Source organism: Sparus aurata, chromosome 16 (genome assembly GCF_900880675.1).
Source record: "Sparus aurata chromosome 16, fSpaAur1.1, whole genome shotgun sequence".
NCBI lineage: Eukaryota > Metazoa > Chordata > Actinopteri > Spariformes > Sparidae > Sparus > Sparus aurata.
In genome coordinates, this window is record NC_044202.1 from 15,005,671 (window position 1) to 15,025,689 (window position 20,019).

The 20,019-nt window shown below is 41.4% G+C and overlaps 2 protein-coding genes across 3 annotated transcripts; one reads left to right on the forward strand and one right to left on the reverse strand.

Annotated features, from left to right (window-relative positions):
* The first annotated feature begins 115 nt into the window (after nt 1-115).
* Nucleotides 116-15,647, forward strand: adam17a (ADAM metallopeptidase domain 17a). Of its 2 annotated transcripts, XM_030392286.1 has the most exons (20): nt 116-446; nt 786-918; nt 1,322-1,455; nt 1,708-1,796; nt 2,109-2,286; nt 3,927-4,057; nt 4,209-4,295; nt 6,437-6,556; nt 7,134-7,278; nt 8,180-8,271; nt 8,656-8,808; nt 9,472-9,671; nt 9,834-9,937; nt 10,072-10,206; nt 10,973-11,103; nt 11,213-11,291; nt 11,416-11,504; nt 11,619-11,672; nt 12,567-12,603; nt 13,838-15,647. In XM_030392286.1, exons 1-20 carry the CDS (start codon nt 341-343, stop codon nt 14,245-14,247), a joined length of 2,607 nt encoding a protein of 868 aa, XP_030248146.1. In that variant the 5' UTR covers nt 116-340; the 3' UTR covers nt 14,248-15,647. The 2 variants fall into 2 exon arrangements, with proteins under 2 accessions (XP_030248146.1, XP_030248147.1); XM_030392287.1 differs by lacking the exon at nt 12,567-12,603 and having other exon boundaries at nt 127-446.
* iah1 (isoamyl acetate hydrolyzing esterase 1 (putative)) lies at nt 15,616-19,813 on the reverse strand. The gene is made up of 6 exons (XM_030392291.1): nt 19,677-19,813; nt 19,496-19,548; nt 19,162-19,313; nt 18,718-18,879; nt 17,118-17,239; nt 15,616-15,986 (listed from the first exon to the last, which is right to left on the reverse strand). Exons 1-6 carry the CDS (start codon nt 19,740-19,742, stop codon nt 15,810-15,812), a joined length of 732 nt encoding a protein of 243 aa, XP_030248151.1. The 5' UTR covers nt 19,743-19,813; the 3' UTR covers nt 15,616-15,809.
* Nucleotides 19,814-20,019: the final 206 nt, after the last annotated feature.

Sequence of the window (20,019 nt, forward strand, 5' to 3'; positions counted from 1 at the left end):
CAACTCTGATAATCCAGTTATATTTTAACACTCTTAAAGGGGCCCATCCCAAAATATGAGGACTTATACTTATGAAGGCAAGATCTTTAGCTCTAACATTGTCTTTACGTTGTGGTTTTGCCTTAAATATAGGATCTGAGTACTTCCATCACTGTCAGACACGGACAGTTTGTCTGTGTGTTGTATGGTTGCGTCTCGAGTCTTACAAGTCTTCCCAAATGCTTCAAAGCGGATGTTGTGTCCACTCGGCGCACTTCCGGGTAGCTCAACTAGCTACCCCGACAAACCGACTAACTTGTGACAATGACAGCACCAGCATAGCTGTCTGAGCTTCCCGAAAATGAGGAGCGTACTTTTAATTATCTTTCTGGCTCCTTGTTGGGTCCAATGCGCAATTAAGTCAAGAGTTACAACGGAGGAGAATCACGAAGAAAACCCGGAGTTGGGTAAGTAACTTAGCAAGCTAACTCGGGCTAACGTTAGCTTTAACGGTTATGCTATATGTTTTTAGGAATACAGCGTGTTAACGCCGATTACAGTGACGTTACTACTCATTTACTTAGTGTGATTATAAAAATCTTGTGTTTGGATGGACTCTTATAAAATAAAAAAAAAATAAAAAAGCACTGAGACATGGCTAGCTGCTAAATAAAACCACATCATCGGGCTAGAAAGCGGATTTGTCAGCTCAGCTTCTGATTGTGGTATTTGAACGCGCTGATATCGCCGTGTTTTACTTGGTCCTGAGTCGTATATGACAGCTGTGACCTCTCCGTGTCTTCCAGATGAACTGAACTCCCTCCTGTCAGATTTCGAGGTCCTTCCAGTGTCAGGCCTCCAGCTGCACTCTGTTAGGAAGAGGGACGTCCACACCCAGTCCCACCTGGAGCGGCTGGTGAGCTTCAGAGCCCTGCAGAGGTACAGCAGCACCCTCATGTCTGACATCGACCTACTTCAGCTGTTGGGGGCATGATTCAAGATAGGCTAAAATCTTAGAGTCTGTATTAAAAGAAATATAGATTAAAAAAGTTGGCATAGAAATGTGCTCTGCTACACCTGTGATATATATATATATATATATATATATATATATATATATATATATATATATATATATATATATATATATATATATATATATATATATATATGCAAATCATTAATCAGACTTATCATATGATCAAATTGAGAGGGATTATCCTAAAACTGTTGTCTCATCTTTTGCTGTCCATGTGTATCCAGACAATTTCGAAAGCAGTCTTGTAGTCATGTTTGGGTTAATGTAGATAAAGTGTTTCCGTTTACTCTTCCACTTCCTCAGACATTTTAAGCTTTACTTGACCACCAACACGGGCCTTTTCACGGACAACTTCAAAGCTGTGTTTGTCGATAAGCATGGGAAGGAGAATAACTTTGATGTTCAACTTCAGAACTATTTCACCGGACATGTTGTTGGTGAGTGATTGACTCATCGGATCAGGGATGTGCCAGTATGTTATGTTTTTTAAATTTTGTTTTTTAGATATGATATTTACACTGACTTTTACTTTGCATGTCCAAAACAAGTAAAGCTTCATAAATAATCATTGTTTTTAAACCTTAGTTTGAGAAGTTATGATCAAGTAATTTTCACTTTTATTCGCCAAATGTGTGTCTATGCATATCTCGATCATTTAGTAAGTAAGCCATTTTGTTCGGTGTTTGCAGGAGAGGAGAATTCACGTGTGCAGGCGCACATAGATGGAGATGAGTTTTCTGCTCACATTCTGACAGATGAAGCAGAGTACAACGTAGAGGTAAGAAGTGACTAGGTGTGTACACACAGGTAGTGTATGCTTATTTATATAGTTCTTGGGCTTCTTGTGTCTGACAGTATCATAGAATGTTGATCTAGTGGCTAAAAGTACTTTGTAATTTACCAATCCAACCACCAGCTGCAGTGGCTGATGTAAACATGCTAGAGGAGGAGGAGAGGTTGGCAGTTTGGTAGTGAATGTCTGTGTCACACAGGCCACTGCCTTCCTTTCTGTCTTTTTACTTGTTGTCATTGCTCGCCTTTATCTTTATTTTTGTTCTCTAATACCAGCCCTTGTCTTCTGCCCATCCAGCCCCTGTGGAGGTTTACAAACTCCCCAGTTGATGGCAGGTTGCTTGTTTATCGCTCAGACGACATCAGGAATCTGAGCCGCATCGCCTCCCCAAAAGTGTGCGGATACGTCCATGCAGAGGCCAAGGACCTGCTGCCACAAACGGCCAGGAGGTATTCGGAGGTGGAGGAGGAAAAGGGTGAGCTCTGCTATTTGATTCCCTCACTAGAGGTGGAGAGTATTGCACATGCCTGTGTAGTAGAAATGTGTAGGCAGAGGATGGAGTATATATAAAGGGTTAGAGTTCACAACTTGGGTGCAGCCCAGTCTATGTGCTCTTTTTTATGTATGGTAAGGAGCAGGTTAAGAGTAGGAGGATAACAAATGTTTAAGGTTGTGAGAAGGAAGGAGGAGTAGACAAAGGAGGTGGGTGTTAGATTCTGTAACAGTCACTTTAATAAAAGCCTTTTTATCTGTAAAACCTAGCTTATGTTCTGCACATACACACTGCTGACAAGTGGGTATTATGTAACAACCGAAGGCCTTTTGATTCTTTCGTGCTGCGTTGGAAATGTAAAGCGTATAACAGTGATAATGTGCCAGAGGAGAAATCTAGAGCACCTCTAACAGGCTGCTGGTTGAAAGCACTCATTGGGGATCTGAGTTGAGGTGAAGGTTCTTATGGAGGAGGTATTAAAATTCATGGAGGCTCTGCAGCCCAATGAGATGACTCTGAGTCGTCACTGGTCTCCCACGGCTTGTTGTGGAAGCCAAAGCATCGCACACCCACACTTGTGAACAGTGCATAGCCAAGTGTATGATGTAATGCTCAAATGGGATGTCTTCCTGCTGTCCTTTTCTGCTTTCTACTGACTGTTTGAAGGGTTTCACATATATGTATTTTTTTTTTTTTTACCTCTAGCCTCTAAATTGTGAGGATTTGCTCCTCAAATTTCTTTGTAAACAGAAAATGTTTGGATAATATCATTCAACCTTTATTTAAAGTGGTGGTACAGTAATAACTCGCAGTTACTCAGCATGTCCAGCCATGCAAGTTTCTGTACATTTCCTCTCTGGAACATAACATTTCAAAGCTAGCTTCCCAATCTTGGTTTTATTTTGGCAGTATTCAAGGTTTAAATCATTTCGGGATCTAGTGCAGTGCTTACTTGATCTATAATCAAGGAGATGTGTAATACAACCAGGTAGGCCAAGGAGTGCTTTGTTAATGTATAAAATACATCCCCATGCGCTCTGGATAGCTTTGATAATTTTTTGCTATTCTCGTGCATTTTATAGATGTTCAGTTAGGTTTTAATAGATTCAGCATAGAATTGTTTGTTTGAAAGTAAAGACCACTGAGTGTACACACACAAAAAGAAAATGCTTTAGCTAGATAACTGTTTGACAGATTCTACGGTCTGTATTTGAGGTCAGCTTTCATTTAGTTGCCTCCTCGAGCTGTCAGGATACAAACCAAACCTTATTCACACTTATTATGTAGTCAAGACTATACTATAAAGATAAACTGCCATTCAGTTCAGGCTTGAAGAACAAAGGCCGAGCTTAATCAGTTCACAGGCAAACGCAAAAGAAGACATGCTGCTAAATGTGAAAATTAGGGCAATTAACAATTGGATACTGGAGCGTGGCCTCATTGTTAAACTTCTTGATGTCTTAATGTATCTATTTCTATGTAAGCTTACCATTAATGCTTTAAATATGGCAATGTTGTTTCTTTTTCCCCCCTCCTTTGTCTTCCATTAAACATTTTCCTTTCTCTACTCCTACCTATGCATCCATCTCTCTCTTGCTGGTCCTGCTGCTTCTTCCTGGCAGGGAACCATCACAGAGAGAAGAGACAGGCTCATGATCACAAGAAGAACACCTGCCCCCTGTTGCTGGTTGCTGATTACCGCTTTTTCGAACACATGGGCCGCGGACAAGAGAGCGTCACACTCAACTACCTGGTCTGTCCTTGTGAAACTCTTATTCGGTTATGCCGATTATTTTTGTTTTTGATGAACAATTTATGACCGTTTTTCCACAGTTCAGTGTCATTTTATCATATTGGAAAAGTATTTTTTTATGTTAATGATTTTGTTTCTTTTCTCACTCCAGATTGAGCTGATAGATCGAGTTGACGACATTTATAGGAACACAACTTGGGACGATGAATTCAAAGGCTATGGGGTCCAGATCGCACAGGTGTGTGTGTGTGTGTGTGTGTGTGTGTGTGTGTGTGTGTGTGTGTGTGTGTGTGTGTGTGTGTGTGTGTGTGTGTGTGTGTGTGTGTGTGTGTGTGTGTGTGTTAGTGTGTCTGTCTGTGTGTGTGTGTGTGTGTGTGTGCCCTCCCTGTGATATGGTTCAAGTCTGACTGCTGGAATAATCACTCGCTCCCTGCAGCCTGACGGCTCTGTTTATGCCAAGTCACTTACGGAAGTGAAGCTGTGAATAAATCTGTCCTTCACTGGGTTTGAGAACAACACTTTAGAAGGAACTGAAAGCTTTTGTTTAAGCCATGTGGGGTAATTTAATTTGTTCCACAGTCCCTGGGAATGAATGAAGACACTGTTTGTCATACTCTGTCTGACACAAACAGTCTGCGGCTTTCTCACCAAAAAGATATGCATTCATTTAGCTGCTCAGAGTTACTTCCCAATTTTCTTCACCATACACGTCAAGAGGAACTTCTATTATGCTGCTTTAAAACCGTAAACACGATGACAGATTTAAAGTCACAGGGTCTCATCTGCCTATGAATAAAAGCTATTTTTTACAGGTTTGGGGCCATTAATGACAATCTTAACTTTAATGCGTAATATAATCAGTGATTTAGGAGACACAATAATCTGATGTGGTCTTAAAATCTGAACTATGAAATGTTTTAATGAGGGGGCGGCTGTAGCTCAGCGGGTAGAGCAGGTCGGCTAGTGATTGAAAGGTCGCGGTTCAAATCCCGGCTCAGGCTGGGCTGGGCTGCATGTCTAAGTGTCCTTGAGCAAGATAGTGAACCCCACGTTGTTCATCAGTGAGGGCCCTGTGATGAGCTGGCGACTTGTCCAGGGAGTACCCTGCCCTTGCCCGGAGATGGCTGGGATTGACTCTAGCAGCAACCCCATGGAAAGGGATAAAGCGTTTACGGACGATGACATGACATGAAATGTTTTAATCAATCAAATCAATCAAATTTTATTTGTATAGCCCTTTACAATATCCAGACGGTACCCAAAGTGCTTTACATCAAAGCAATAAAATAATACATAAAAACAACACATAAAACACAAGAAAGTGCTACTAGTGCTGCAAGAAAACACAAGAAAGTGCTACTAGTGCTGCAGGGTGTTAAAGGCCCTCTAAAAGTGCATAAAGTAAAAAACAGGCAAAATAAGTACACCTAAAAGCAGGACTACATTAGTCAGAGTTAAATGCCAATCTAAAAAAGTGTGTCTTCAGCTTTGATTTAAAAAGGCTGAGGTCAGTAGTGGTGCGAATGTCAGGGGGCAGTCTGTTCCACAGCCTGGGAGCTGTGACAGCAAAAGAACGATCACCCCACTGTTTAAGTCTTGACCTTGGGACCTCTAACAGGAGCTGGCCAGAAGAACGGAGGGCCCTGCCATGATCATGGACAGTTCAAATGTCTGACAGGTAGGAGGGAGCCAGGCCATTAATGGCGTAAAAAGCAAACAATAAAAGCTTAAAATCAATTCTAAAACGAACTGGAAGCCAGTGGAGTGACGACAGCACAGGGGTAATGTGTTCACGCCTGGACGTGCCTGTTAAAAATCGGGCAGCAGCGTTCTGGACAAGTTGGAGACGCGAAATTAAAGACTGGCTGAGGCCGACATAAAGTGCATTACAATAGTCCAGTCTTGAACTTATGAAGGCATGGATCGCCTTCTCGAGGTCCTGCCGACTTAAAAAAGGCTTCACTTTGGCCAGGAGACGCAGCTGAAAAAAACTTGTGCTGACAACAGACCTAATCTGTTTATCGAATCTGAGCCCACTGTCAAATGTTACCCCAAGATTCTTTACATGTGGTTTAAAAAAGGGTGCCAGAGTCCCAGAGTTTGTTATTAAAACATTTGACATAGATGGCGTGCCAAACAAAATACATTCGGTTTTGCTGTCATTCAAGTGCAAAAAGTTCAGAGCCAGCCACTGTTTTATATCAGTGATACAGTCCAGTAACTGAGTAAGTGCAGTGTTTTCATTGGGTCTCATGGGCAAATATAACTGTTAATGAAACATTAATTATGAACCAGTACACTAAAATTATTGAAATGCTTTTACTGACATTGTAAATACAAATGATGAATTGTTTGTAAAATGGCATATTTCGTTCTCAGATCATCATCAACAAGGAAGCCACAAAGCCTACTAACCATACTGACAAAAACTGGGCCCATTATAACATGAAAAACAGCCCAACTGGAAGGGAGGTCTGGGACGTGAAGAAACTTCTAGAGGTAGGAGACAAAATTCACTTTATGAGAGGAAGAAGAGGTTTTTTTTAGCTGGGACTGGATGTGATTTGGAAAAATAAACTTTAGTTTTCAACCATAACAAATTTTTGTGTGCAAGCATGTCAATTAACAAGAAACGCATTGCATAAATATCATATACGTACGTTTGAGGTAATGCAGAAAATAAGTTCACCAGTTAATGTGAAATGTTCCATTCAGAACAAATGTTGATCAAAATATCTTTTATATCCAAGTATAATGGATCATTATCAAAGGTGTTAACGCTATGTTAAATTTAAAATGAAGAGATTGGTTTAAGTTATTATAATTGCATGCTACAGTTTGTCCACATGGTGTCAGAGTTAAGACATCTGGTTCATAAACAAGTAACGTCAGTGTTAATATTATTTCATAAAGATTTTTCTCTGATGTCCTTATTTTTATATGTGCAGTTTTATTAGTGTCAGTCAAACCTCATTAACAGAGTTCTATAGATTTGGGAGTCCTAGTGAAACTGGAAGCTTAAGAGATTTTGACATATACAGATGTTGGTAGATAATAGTTTTCATTTGTCCCTCAGCAATTCAGCTCAGACATAGCTGACAACGCCTCCACTGTGTGTCTGGCCCACCTGTTCACCTATCAGGATTTCGATGAGGGCACATTGGGGCTGGCCTACGTGGCTCCCTCCAAACCTCAGGCCCTGGGTGGCCTCTGCCCAAAAGGTAAGACCCATGCATTACCCCAAGGCAAAATGGGTTTGTTTAAGTTTAAGTGTTAAATGGTGTATATACATGTACATCTACATCATGCCGCACCTACTTCACCAGTATATGGTTGATATCGACTGATTAATTTAATATTTTAACATGTTACAACACTTTGTTCTGTTCTAATGCTCCTGTGTCAAGTTTTAAAGACCATCTGTGTTGAGTATCAATGAAAATCTGTTACAGTCGTGTAAAGATGAAGTCGTGTCTATCTGCATGTTTATACAAAAATTTGCAAATATATGACCTTTTTTTTTAAACATGGTTAAACCTGGCAAAAATTGTCAATTGACATTTTTCCACTGCCAGTTGACAAGTTTGCCTTTAAGTTTATTTTGCAAGTTTGACTTTTGTCTCAACAAACTTACCAGAAAACAGGGAACAGTAAAAAGAAAAATCAGCAAATCATACATCATATCTCATTGATATGAAAAAAGTCTATACAAAAACTTTCTGGAATAGATGTATTGTTTTTGATGATGAAATTAGCTACGGAGTGAGACATCTCGCTTCTTTCTTATCACTTTCACTTGAGAGTTGCTTATGTGCAGCACAAGCAGCTGGATTCAGGATTGGGTACTGACATGAAGGTCAGGGACATGTTACAGTGGATACCTTTTCTTTTACATCTTTCCCTTCAGTCTCTCTTTCAAGCTCAACGTTGACTGAAAGATGCTCAAGCGCTGCTTGTGCGGAGATGTATGAAATATTCAAAAGGCAAAGATTTGAGTTTCCAGCTCGAAGACAAACCAATGACATTTCTAAAAATGACATGGAAGTGGTGAAAAACTGTGTTCCGAGTTTTGTAAAGCAAAGCAAACTCTGTATTCTTTTTTTGTATGGTGTCATTCTGTAGCGTACTACCCACATCACTCCGTAAAGAAACCCAGTTACCTCAACACAGGCCTCACCAGCACCAAGAACTACGGCAAGACCATCTTAACAAAGGTCTGTTTTACTCTGTTTCTCAATCTTCATCTGTGACAACTCTAATTATTGGTTGCACTGGCTTTAGCCAGAATCTTATGCAACATATCATCCTGCCAAGTTTATGCTGTAAGTAGGGCAGACACACCTTTCTGTGTGGGTGTTATGAGTAAAAATGTTGGTTAACCCATGTGCGCCTTGACACCTCAGTACCCGGCGTATTGCTTGCACCTCTGCACAGTTTTGCGAAGTTTGAAAACACTGATGTGAGCTGGGAGGAAGGCTATTGGTTAAGTGTGTATGTGTAGCCTACGTGACAATATACATGCTTTTGTCAGTCAAACATCAACATCTTTTTGGCGCTTGTTAAAATTTGATATATCTGGTCTGTTTGTGTCTGAACAGGAGGCAGATTTGGTGACGACCCATGAGCTTGGCCATAACTTTGGAGCAGAGCACGATCCTGACAACATCCCTTACTGTGCTCCCAGTGATGACCATGGGGGGAAGTTTGTCATGTACCCTATCGCTGTGAGCGGAGACCATGTCAACAACAAGGTACCTTCCCCCCGAAACTGTTACAGTACAACGACATAACAACAGCATAACCTTTTATTGAATGCTTGGTATGTAACGAACTATGGTGACAGTTATGAGGATACACTAAATTAATCAATGATGCAAAGTGTGATATGAAGTGTGAATTCCAATCTTGCTTAATCTAGCGAGTGTTGGATAAATGTGTCACAGTTGTTCCTGTGAAATATAATGACAGACAGTTAATGTACTGTACCTCCTCCGCCACTGGCCTTAACAGCTAATAGGTGAATGAGCTCTGCTGTAGTTTAAATTGAAAATTGCTGCTGTGTATTAACTGCACTTGAAGTGAGACCGTCTTGAAGATAAGTACAAAGGTTAAGAAAAAAATCTCAAGTGCAATACCAAGAATTTGTCAGTGTGGCTGTATCATAATTAGTTTGTAATATAAAAAGATGCACTTGTTTCAGGTAGAAACACCACTGCTTCACCAACATCATATACATGTCATCTATACAGCTATTTGAGTAAATATCTGATCATATCTGATTTTTGCATCAGAAAGGAGATATATCTGTTATTACTGTAGTGCATTAGTATCATTGCAGTCAATCATAATTAACCATTAGGCATCCACACCTAGGTAATATCTAACCACCATCTACTTTTCCTTCCCCCCTCAAGCGTTTCTCCAACTGCAGCAAGATCTCTGTTGGAAAGACGTTACGTTTCAAGGCTCCTGTGTGCTTCAAGGAGAGGAACAGCAAGGTTTGTGGGAACTCCAGAGTGGAGGAGGGGGAGGAGTGCGACCCTGGGCTCCTCCACATCAACAACGACCCCTGCTGCTCATCAGACTGCAAATTCAGACCTGGTGCACAGTGCAGGTATGACATCTAAAAGATGGACTAAAATGTACAAAACACACTCTTCAAGTCTAAGTACATGCTCAAACATTGGATAGATTAAATTGAAGATGATCTTGAATGAAATCTTTGTGGTGTGAGTTTGAGTCACATATGCATTCATTATCTCTGTTCTCGCCACAGCGACAGAAACAGCCCTTGCTGTAGGAAATGCATGTTTGAGCAGGCAGGAACAAGGTGCCAGGAAGCCATCAATGCTACCTGTAAAGGCATATCCTCTTGCACAGGTGAGCTCCTCCTGCTGGAGTAACATGAGAACTGCAGCAAGACTATTTGCTGTAGCGTAGATGCCTTTTTTTAAATGGATGAATCACAGATACCTTGAAAAACTACATCACTCTTCCTTTCCCTCATATGTTAGGCAACAGCAGTCAGTGTCCGCCTCCTGCAAACGCTGCTGACAACACAACGTGTGTTGACAACGGCAAGTGCCACAATGGGGAGTGCAACCCTTTCTGTGAGGCCTTGCAGAACCTTCAGTCCTGTGCCTGCAACGGTAAAGAGCGGCGGGGGTTTTGTACAAAGTCTTGAAAGTCTGGAAAATGCTTGATTTTAACCCTTGTGTTTTCAAGGTTAGGAATTCTGGAATGCTGGAATTCCAATAGCCACAACATAGTCTGGTGTTTCACCCACAGAATCACTCATGTAGCCTAAACCAAAATGTATTAATGTTATTTTAAATGACACAGTCTCGTTGTAATATTTGTTAGGTGTCCTCTGGTGTTGAAATATGTAGGAAAGGATTTAAATAATCATGGTGAAAACATACAGTCCAAATTAAAACTATGAACAGTTGGTAAGTTAAACAAATTGACAGTTGAATGATGTAAACCTATTTTTTTATAACAAGAAATTAGACATTTTTGGTTTAGGTCCTTTTGAAAGTGCTCCAATTCGACACTCTGTACTCTGACTTTAGTTGAAGGATTAAAAGATTCTCTAGTTGATTTGATAATCCTACAAGCCATGGGCTTACAAAACCCTTTAACAGTTACATATTCAGAAATGTATCATTGTGAACAACAGAACTGTTTCTTTACTTCTTTTGAAGTAAATAATAGATATGAATTTTTCCAGATGTCAGTGGCTTATTTAAAAGATTAAAGAGATCATCCCATGTTTGAATGAATCTTTTAATCTCTGTCCTAAAAAAACAACGTTAATGTGTGCACTGCCACTGTTAATCGGGGTTATAGTTATTACAATTTTGCAAACATTTAAAAGAGTTAAATGCCATTCAAGTTCATCTCTTGTGTTTGCAGAGACGGAGCACTCTTGTAAAGTGTGCTGCAGGGGACAAGATGGCACCTGCTCTCCCTTCGTCCAGGATAATGGCAGTTTCCTTTTCCTTCGCAAAGGCAAACCCTGTACAGTGGGCTTTTGTGACGAGGGCGTAAGTCGACAAATCTTTTCTATGTATTCCCTCTACAGACCTTTTTTTCAGTCAGTGGTCTTAAAAGATACATGAGTGATTGGATGAGTTTGTTTCTTTTTTAAAACAGGGAAAGTGCATGAAGCAGGTACAGGACGTGATCGAGAGGTTGTGGGATTTTATCGACAAGCTGGACATTAACACATTTGGTGAGTTACAACAGGCCACTGTGAAATCTAATCAACCATATGAGAATGTGTGAAATATCTTGTTGATGACTATATCAATTGAGGCAAGCTTAGACCTTTCTGTCTCAACGCTGCCTCTCCGCAGGGAAATTCCTGGCTGATAACATAGTGGGCTCTGTCGTGGTGTTTTCCCTCGTCTTTTGGATTCCTCTCAGCATCCTCGTTCACTGTGTGGTAAGAAATTGACTCTGTAGCTCTGTGGTTGAAGGTCAGCTATATTAATAGATGTTAATTTTTTTTACTTTGTCAAATCCTGAAAGTCCTGTGTCTTTTTGTTTGTCTTTGCAGGACAAACGACTTGACCAGCAGTATGAGGAGAAGTGCTTCTACTACCCTCCAAGTGTAAGTTTCTCATCCCTCAAATGCCCCCACATATATGAATCCTGTGCACCAGCCTCGCTACCACACTAACCAATCCCAGCACTAATATAATCCCACATTACATCTTTTAAAAACACTGACACCTACAGGAAAGGACAAGGAGCATGACGGTTGATTGTGCAGGTTGAGGTATTTGCCTTGCATGGCATTTTCTGACACCATTAAACTAGATGTTCTAACATGTTTGTTGCAAACAATAAAAACTTGGTTTAGTTAAAGCATTTCCATCAACAAATGTATCTCAGTTATTTGACAGTGGTTTTAAACAGCGTAACAGTGTAGAAATATGTTAAACAAACAAATAAATAAAACATGCAGAGACTCAAGGATCTAAAAAAAGTTACGCAACCAGCGTTTGGTTTCTTTCTTCATTTTTAGGGCCCTGAAAATATATTATTAAACCAGCTTTTTACTCTTCAGTGAAGAGAAGCACATGAACACAACACAATGCGCTCAGGCAAGAACACTAGAAAAGGCTAGAAAAATCCTTACATATGTCTTTTTTGCCTGTCCTCTTTTTACTGGTTTGAAGTGACAGAGGTCTGTTTGATGAACAAGTATGTCACATACTGTTGTGCATCAATCAGGACATAGTAGTATTTGAATAAAACATTCACACTCTTGTATCGTCACTCCAAAAACAGTCCTGACAAAATCTGGTACTAAATTGACTCTTAAACACGTGGGTAAGAGCAGGACATGAATGGATTTATGAGCTCCAACTGCAGGCGATGTGAACTAGTGGTCAGGATACCCGTCAGTCAGGGCCTCACTGTCACCGCTGACTCCCAAGCTCCGAATGACCTGTGCATCACTCTTTGCCTTGGCCCTTTCCCATCCTCATTGGAACTGCAGCAGATGGTGGAAGTTTGTAGTAGAGCTCCCGCCATAGGTGAGTGCGTGAGTGCGCCATGGTTTGGTGTTGCGATGCGTTGCCATTGAGTCCATGACGGTGCATGGTCAGTGGCCCACGTTTGGGATACTCCTGCAGTCACTTACTCCTTGATGTAATTACTGATCTGGTTGCACATTTCCAGGCTATAGACTCAGCTGTGACCTTTTCATCTGAGAGATCAAGTGAGAGAGGTTGATGAAAGCACAATAAGGCAACTAGTTTTATATGACTAAACCGCTGCAAGCGTGTTCTTCTGCACCAGTCTGATCAGAAATTACCTCAAGAAAGCAAGATGGCCTTTAGGAGTATTCAAACAACGAGAGGACTGAACAGGTTGCACCTTGTTGTCTTTGTGGAATCTGATGCAGTGTGTGTCAACATTTAAGTTTGCATCTGCTGCTGTTCAAAGCCACAACATGAACAGGGTGATGTCCTTTAGGTGATTGTTATTTGTTTTGTTTTTTAATCTTTTCTTTTTTTACTGGCTGTCTGCACTGTGTTGAGTCGTTTTTTTAGGTTTGATTGGGAACACGTGGAGACTGAGGGTACATTCCTCTGTAGACCTTTCTCATGGCAGACATTTTGCCTTGCGCAGGAGCAACTAACAACATTAATGATGGCTTAATTCCATTTATGGGTTTACAGTACGTCCTGCAAGTGAGATGGCATGCACAATATTTTACTAAATGGACTGGAGCCATTATTAATATTAGTTTCACCTCTGTTTTACAACACAAAAACTGTCCACCATGAGAAATGTTTGTTTTACTCATTCCCACTTTGAAAGGGGCTACTGGGGATAGTAAATGGGACGGAGATAGCAGGGGATATTACTTAAGTATAATGGCAACATTTTTAGGGTTTTAAAGAAAGAGTTAACCCAATAATGAAAACTCGGTCATCATTCAATGACTGTCAAGCTGATAAAAAGTCTGGTCAAGTTTTGAGGTTTTAAAAAAAAACAAAACACAAGTCCCTGTCTTCTTCGTTTAGGAGAATGCTGCAATGCTATATTGTTGCAAAGCTCCAGAAATTTCTTGTGGACTACAAAACTTCACTCGACTTTCCATTGGCATTTGGAAGACGCCATTTTCATTTTTGGATGATTCTTATTCTTTATCTATTCTGTTGCCTTATTTGAGCAGAATGCAGTAAAAATGGAATGGATCCCACCTCAGTCAGAGTCAGCTTTGTAGTTCCTCTGTCTCACTTTTTGTTCTTTGCTCTTCAGAGTCAAGAAATGCTGAGCAACCTCGAGTCAGCATCCGTGCGCATCGTCAAGCCTCATCAGCCTCCCTCCTTCTCCGCCGGCCGGACCGCGCCCTCCTCCCTGCCCCATCAGCCTCAGCAGCAGCAGAGCCAGGTCGGGTCCACCTCCGCAGCCAGCAGCGCCACCAGCAGCAGTACCCAGGCCCCCGGTCCGAGCTGCGGCCTTACCCCGGACAGCGCAGGGGGGCTGCGGATGGCCACCATCCAGGAGGACACCAGCATCGACTCTCACCTGGGAGAGGAGGGCCTGTCGGACGATTTCACAACCGCAGGAGCCTGCTCGTCGGGTATGAAATCCTCCTACGAGGATCTGACAGAACAGAACCAGCCAGCCAAGGAGCGGCGGCGCCTCAAGAGGCAGGAGTGCATTGACACAAAAGAGACGGAGTGCTGAGAGCCAACGACCAGTACAGATATATGTTTTAGGGAACATTACATACATTCTTCTTATCGCAAATAGGAGACAGCAAGTGTTGAACGGTAAATGCCTCATGTTTAAAAACATTTCAACCAGCATTAGATGTAGATATTATTCAGTCAGCTAGTATTTGGCGTGAACCACCACACTGACAAGACATGAGTTAACAAAAAAAAAAAAAGAGTGAATTCATGTTAATGTGTGCCTGTGGTGCCCTTGTCAGTTAGGTGGCGGGGGGCCTGGCAGATCTTAGAATGCCTGTGGAAACTAATCTACCGCAGTCTGGTCGCCCAAACACAGAATATTATAAAGTTAAAATATCCTTTTTTTAATAACCCAGTGGCTCATGGTTTCTACATTTTTTTTTTTCAAGGACAAAAAATATCTTTGACAGTGTCCTGTTTTAAAAAGAAAAAAGAAAAAGTGTCATGTTAACAGCTTCAGCCTCACATTTCTCCTCTAAATTCTTGTGCACAGACTAAGTACTGTTTTACCAGTTTGCTCCACTAGCTGTTAACATGTGAGTGATGTAACATATTATTGATGTTGTGTGTGTGTGGTTATTTTCCTGTAAAAAGGAAACATTTCGTTGTGATATATTAAACAGCAGATGCTGAACTTTAGCCGAAAAATGACCTGAATATGTGTCATAACTGCACTTGAAGTATTTTTCCCATCACTGGAGGAATGAAATAAGTTGAAGACAAGTTCTTACTGTGCTGTGTCTTCAAAGGTTTCTTGTATAAAGATTTTTTTTTTTTTTTAAATGCAGGCTTGTATATTTTGACCCCTTTGTACTGAGGATGCAACATTATGAATCATGTGCACAGTGGTTTCCATCAGTGTTACATTTGTTGTTTGTTTTTATCATGTATTCTTTTCCCACTTCATCCCTGTACGAAAAAAAACACGGTGCCTTGTCAGATTTTGTGCCTAACCGTCACGGGCAAAAGGACAACAAAATTCCCATTAGTTGAACATAATCTGGACAATCCTGAATTTCATTTTAAAACAAGCCTGAGGTGCCCGAATGTTATTTTTCCACTTGGTTTTCTGTCCTCGTGCCAACTTGACTCATGCACCTCTTTATTTAATGCCGTCTCACCACTGTTGCCTGCTGTCTCACATGTTGGAATTGTGAAACATGTATTTAAACTGTCAATTTAACTGTGTAGCTAACATTGACTCTTCTGGATGGATGTGAACTGTTACACAATAATCAGATTTCATGTGTCATATATTCTGATGGCGTATATTCTTAATGTTTCTATGCATATAAATGTCCTTTTTTAAGTTTCTTGCTTGTATAACCTACACATATCTTAAAATAAAAATCTTTATTGTGCATTTTAAACATTAATACACAGTCTCGCATTTGACTTATACAAATCACAGCTGCTTCTTTGTTTCATAGTAGGAATGGAGTCCAGTGTTCCCAGTTTATCAGGGGATTTAAGTGCAACACGTAAATGCTGGTGAGTTTTCTCAGTGGACTTTCCAGATGTTCTGTAAGCCTTCACTGCTCACAGAGGAGGCTGTTCTCGGGGCTCTTGGTGTCGATGTCTCCCCAGTAGGGTAGGATGAAGGGCAGGTCTGCCACGCGACTTTCCAGCAGCCCCCACAGGTGCTGAGCTACAAATTGGTTTCCCTTTTCTGAGAGATGCAGCCCGTCGGACAGGTATGCTGTGAAGTCCTGTGGAGCAGAGGACAAAACAGAACATCTGAGGCCACAGGAAGTCTGTGGCGGCACTGGCTGTAAATTGCTTACGGGCCAGACTAGCCTAAACATGAAAAACCAGGGGAATGCCCAACGTCTGCTACTTGGGCAATAAGCCATCAAACAAATGCCTCTTCCGGGTATAATAAACAAATGTGCTCCGACAAGCCTCAGGGGAATAACATGGTAAACTGCAGGTGTGAAGGGGCTTGGGTCTAAAGGGGTTCCCCAAATAAAGTTTCATCAAGAAATATGTGGGCAGCTAAGAAAACAAAATAGGGCCTAAATAGACCAGAGTTTCTGGCTGGCAATCTAAGGGGGAATGAGGGTGAGAAGCCACCTGTGCGCCATTCCCCACCTCCTTTAAGCCTTCACAAAAAGGGTGACATTGCATCGTGATTGACTGGGAGGGAAATGTCCCAAGCTGCTTCCACTCCTCAATCAGGAGTCAGTCTCCCCCCCCGTGCACAGGTGATCTGAATCCCCTGCAATTAGTCATGAGGGACAATCAGGCACAGACAAAGAAAAATAGCAAGTCTCCAACAATTGGACTTCGGTTTATCTCATGTCAAGGAATTTGTATGATTTAGGAAACAAATTGAAAAACTTGAGGACAACTATATATACACACAGGACTATAGATATATCAAATCAAGCTGTACATTTTTCCTGCCCCTTCAGTTTATCATTTGATTCAGAAATTGGAATTTAGATTAATTAGAGCTCTAACAGATGTTCACATTATAGTTCCATAATCATCTTATAATAAATAAACACAAAATAGAGAAGATAACTGATCTGATTCATCATTAGAAATGTTTTTCGTCATATATGTTGTTGTATATTGCATGTCTGCCTGTAGATGAGGTTATTGTTTTTCACGTTCAGCTGACCTGTTGTGCTCAAACTTAAGGATTCTTTAGGTTACACTACCAGAACTACCAATTGGAATTAATTCACTGGAATGTATCACTACTTAAGTTATATTTAGTGTCAAAATTACATATTATTACAATAACATTACCCTAACCCTATGATGTATGGTGATTGCATGTCTTGTGTGGCCTCTACCAGCACGCAGCAGTGACTGTGACTAGCACCACCCACCTGCCCGTCCTTCTGCATGAGCGTCCACAGGTCCAGCACATCTGTGCCACACTGACCGGCAGTCTGCACACAAGCCTGCGCATACTGCCCCGCTACAGAGTTGTGACGATTGAGAGAACATCCTGGAAAAGACATAAAGAAGCACTCATGATATGTGTTGGCCTTGGGTGCATAAATAGTCTGTGTGAGCACTACCTTTTAAAATGCACTCATGATATGTGTTGGCCTTGGGTGCATAAATAGTCTGTGTGAGCACTACCTTTCAAAATGCACTCATGATATGTGTTGGCCTTGAGTGCATAAATACACTACTCACAATAAGTTAGGGATATTGTGAGAGACTCGGTGGATTTCATACATATGGTGTTTGTTTCACTTCAGAGAGTTTTGGGATAGGGAGGCAATTGTATTGGGGTGATAGACACACCTCATTTTGTGTTTTCCACGTAATGGTCTCACTGTGTACAGTGTGCCTTACATATTGGGGCCAATACCAAAAAACTAAAAGACAACCCTTTTCAATGTGGCATCAATTTCGACATTCTGTGGGTATAAAAAGCTGGTATTGTCAGTAAGTCATTCCAAGTTCATCATTCAAACAGCCATGAACACACGACGTCACTTAACGGACGAGCAGCGCCACCTGGCCATAGCGCGCCTTCGGGTCGGTGGCAGGCAGTCAGACGTTGCTCGTGAACTTGGTGTGTCTCAAAGTGTCATCAGCAGACTTGCATCAAGACACGGAACTACTGGCAGAGTTCGTGACAGACCCAGGAGTGGAGCCCCACGAGTGACCGCCACGATGACCAGTACCTACGGACCTATGCACTCAGACATCGTTATGCAACTGCCACACAGCTGCAGGCCGAGTTACGAGATGTGAGGGGTACTAGGGTTTCCAGACAAACCATTCGAAACCGACTCCACCGCTTTGGCTTGAATGCCAGACGACCGTTGCAGGTGACTCCACTGACACCAAGACACCGCCGTGAACGTTTGCAGCGGGCACAAGACCATGTGACCTGGACAATGCAGCAGTGGTCTACCGTCCTGTTCACTGATGAGTGTCGGGTCACCTTGCACAGACATGATGGTCGTCAGTGTTGCTGGAGAAGGCGAGGTGAGCGATACGCCGAGGTCAACGAGGTATGGCCAGCAATGTCCCCTGACCTGAACCCCATAGAGCACGTCTGGGACCAGCTGAAGCAGAGACTGGATGATCGTACCCCACCCCCACGTGACCTGGCAAAACTGCGTGTAGCACTTGTGGAGGAGTGGAATGCATTGCCTCAGAACAACATCATGAGGCTAGTGAGGAGCCTGAGACGTCGCTGTCAAGCTGTCATTGCGGCAAATGGTGGAAACACCCGCTACTGATATTGTCAATTTTTGTTATTTGGGGCTATCCTTGTTATTGTCTAAATTTTTGAAGAAATAAATATTAAACTAATGAAAATGGTGTATCTTCTCATTCATTATTAGTAATATCAAAGGGAACTTTTACTTATTTCATAAAAATTCAGACCAAATTGGAAAAGCACTCATGTAAATAACAATATTCCTAACTTATTGTGAGTAGTGTAGTCTGTGTGAGCACTACCTTTCAAAATGCACTCCTTCTCCCAGGCTGCCTCATGAAGAGGCGGAGGGGTGATGAAGATCACTCTGTCTGCTGACACTCCGGCTGAAGCCAGAAGCCTCGTGATCTCCTTCAGGTTCTCTGAATACTCCTGCACAGGGACATGCTGCTGGGGGTTTTCATCTGCAGGGCAGGGGCAGACAAAAGTAGGCAAAATCATACAGAAACTTTGGGAAAAGACGATCCATTATCATTGATAATTTTTCTAGGTTGTTTTCAATGAGTTACTTTGAATAATCCCAAATGGTGACGTGCTGGGACATGTGTAGCATGTCTATATGTCTTAAAAAAAATCCACAAGACCAATAAAAGAAAGAAGATGTGCTTACTAAATCAGATAAAGTCTCAAAATATTGTTCATCTGCTTAAATTGGCATTACTGCAGGTTTTTCCAGTAACATGTACCTTGTAGTGCACAGTCATTGGCTCCAAAGAAGACAGTGACAGCAGATATGTTGTTGTCTGCTGAGTTCTGAGTGTTGATGAGGCGAGGAAGAATTATTTTGCCCCATCTGGAGTTGTAGCCGGACAGTCCTCTGTTTACAACATCACACTTTCTGAAGGGAAAAACACATGCCAGATTCAGAGGCTGTACCAAATGTGGTTGCAGACACCAAAAACAAATCACACCAGTTCCATTGTTTGTTTTGTTTGGAAAATGTGAGGTGTTTGTGAGATATAGCTGAGCACTAATTCGTGGCTACAAAAATTCAGAAACCACTTTATGAGAACGTCTTACCTCGCTAGTTTGTGGGCAAGTTCTGCTCCCCAGCCATTGGCTTGAAAGGAGAACTGAAAGAATCAATAGGACTGTTTTATTAGCTAGCTATTGTTGTTAGCTAGCAGCTAATGCTAACTAACAACAATACAATGCGATACAATATTACAATCTTTCAAATCGATTTTGATGCAAGACTAACCTGCGTGATGGAGTCCCCAAATAAAATCACTTTAGGCCAAATTACTGTTTTTAAATTGGACATCATGAACTTCCAGGTAGGAACCGTAAAGTGGTTGCACTGAATAAACCCAGACTTCCGGATCGATGGTCGGGGGCGTGTCACCAAACTTCACAATAAAAGTCTGATAATTCATGCAGCATTATGGTTTTTATAACAGGTTAGATATTTAAAAGAATATTGCATTATTGCTAGTAAGATATCATCATGAAATATTAATTAATTATAAACTTAAACGTGTATTATCATATTGTGCAAGCCCAAATTAGACTGCATTAGTTTTGGCACTTAAAATTATTTGTAT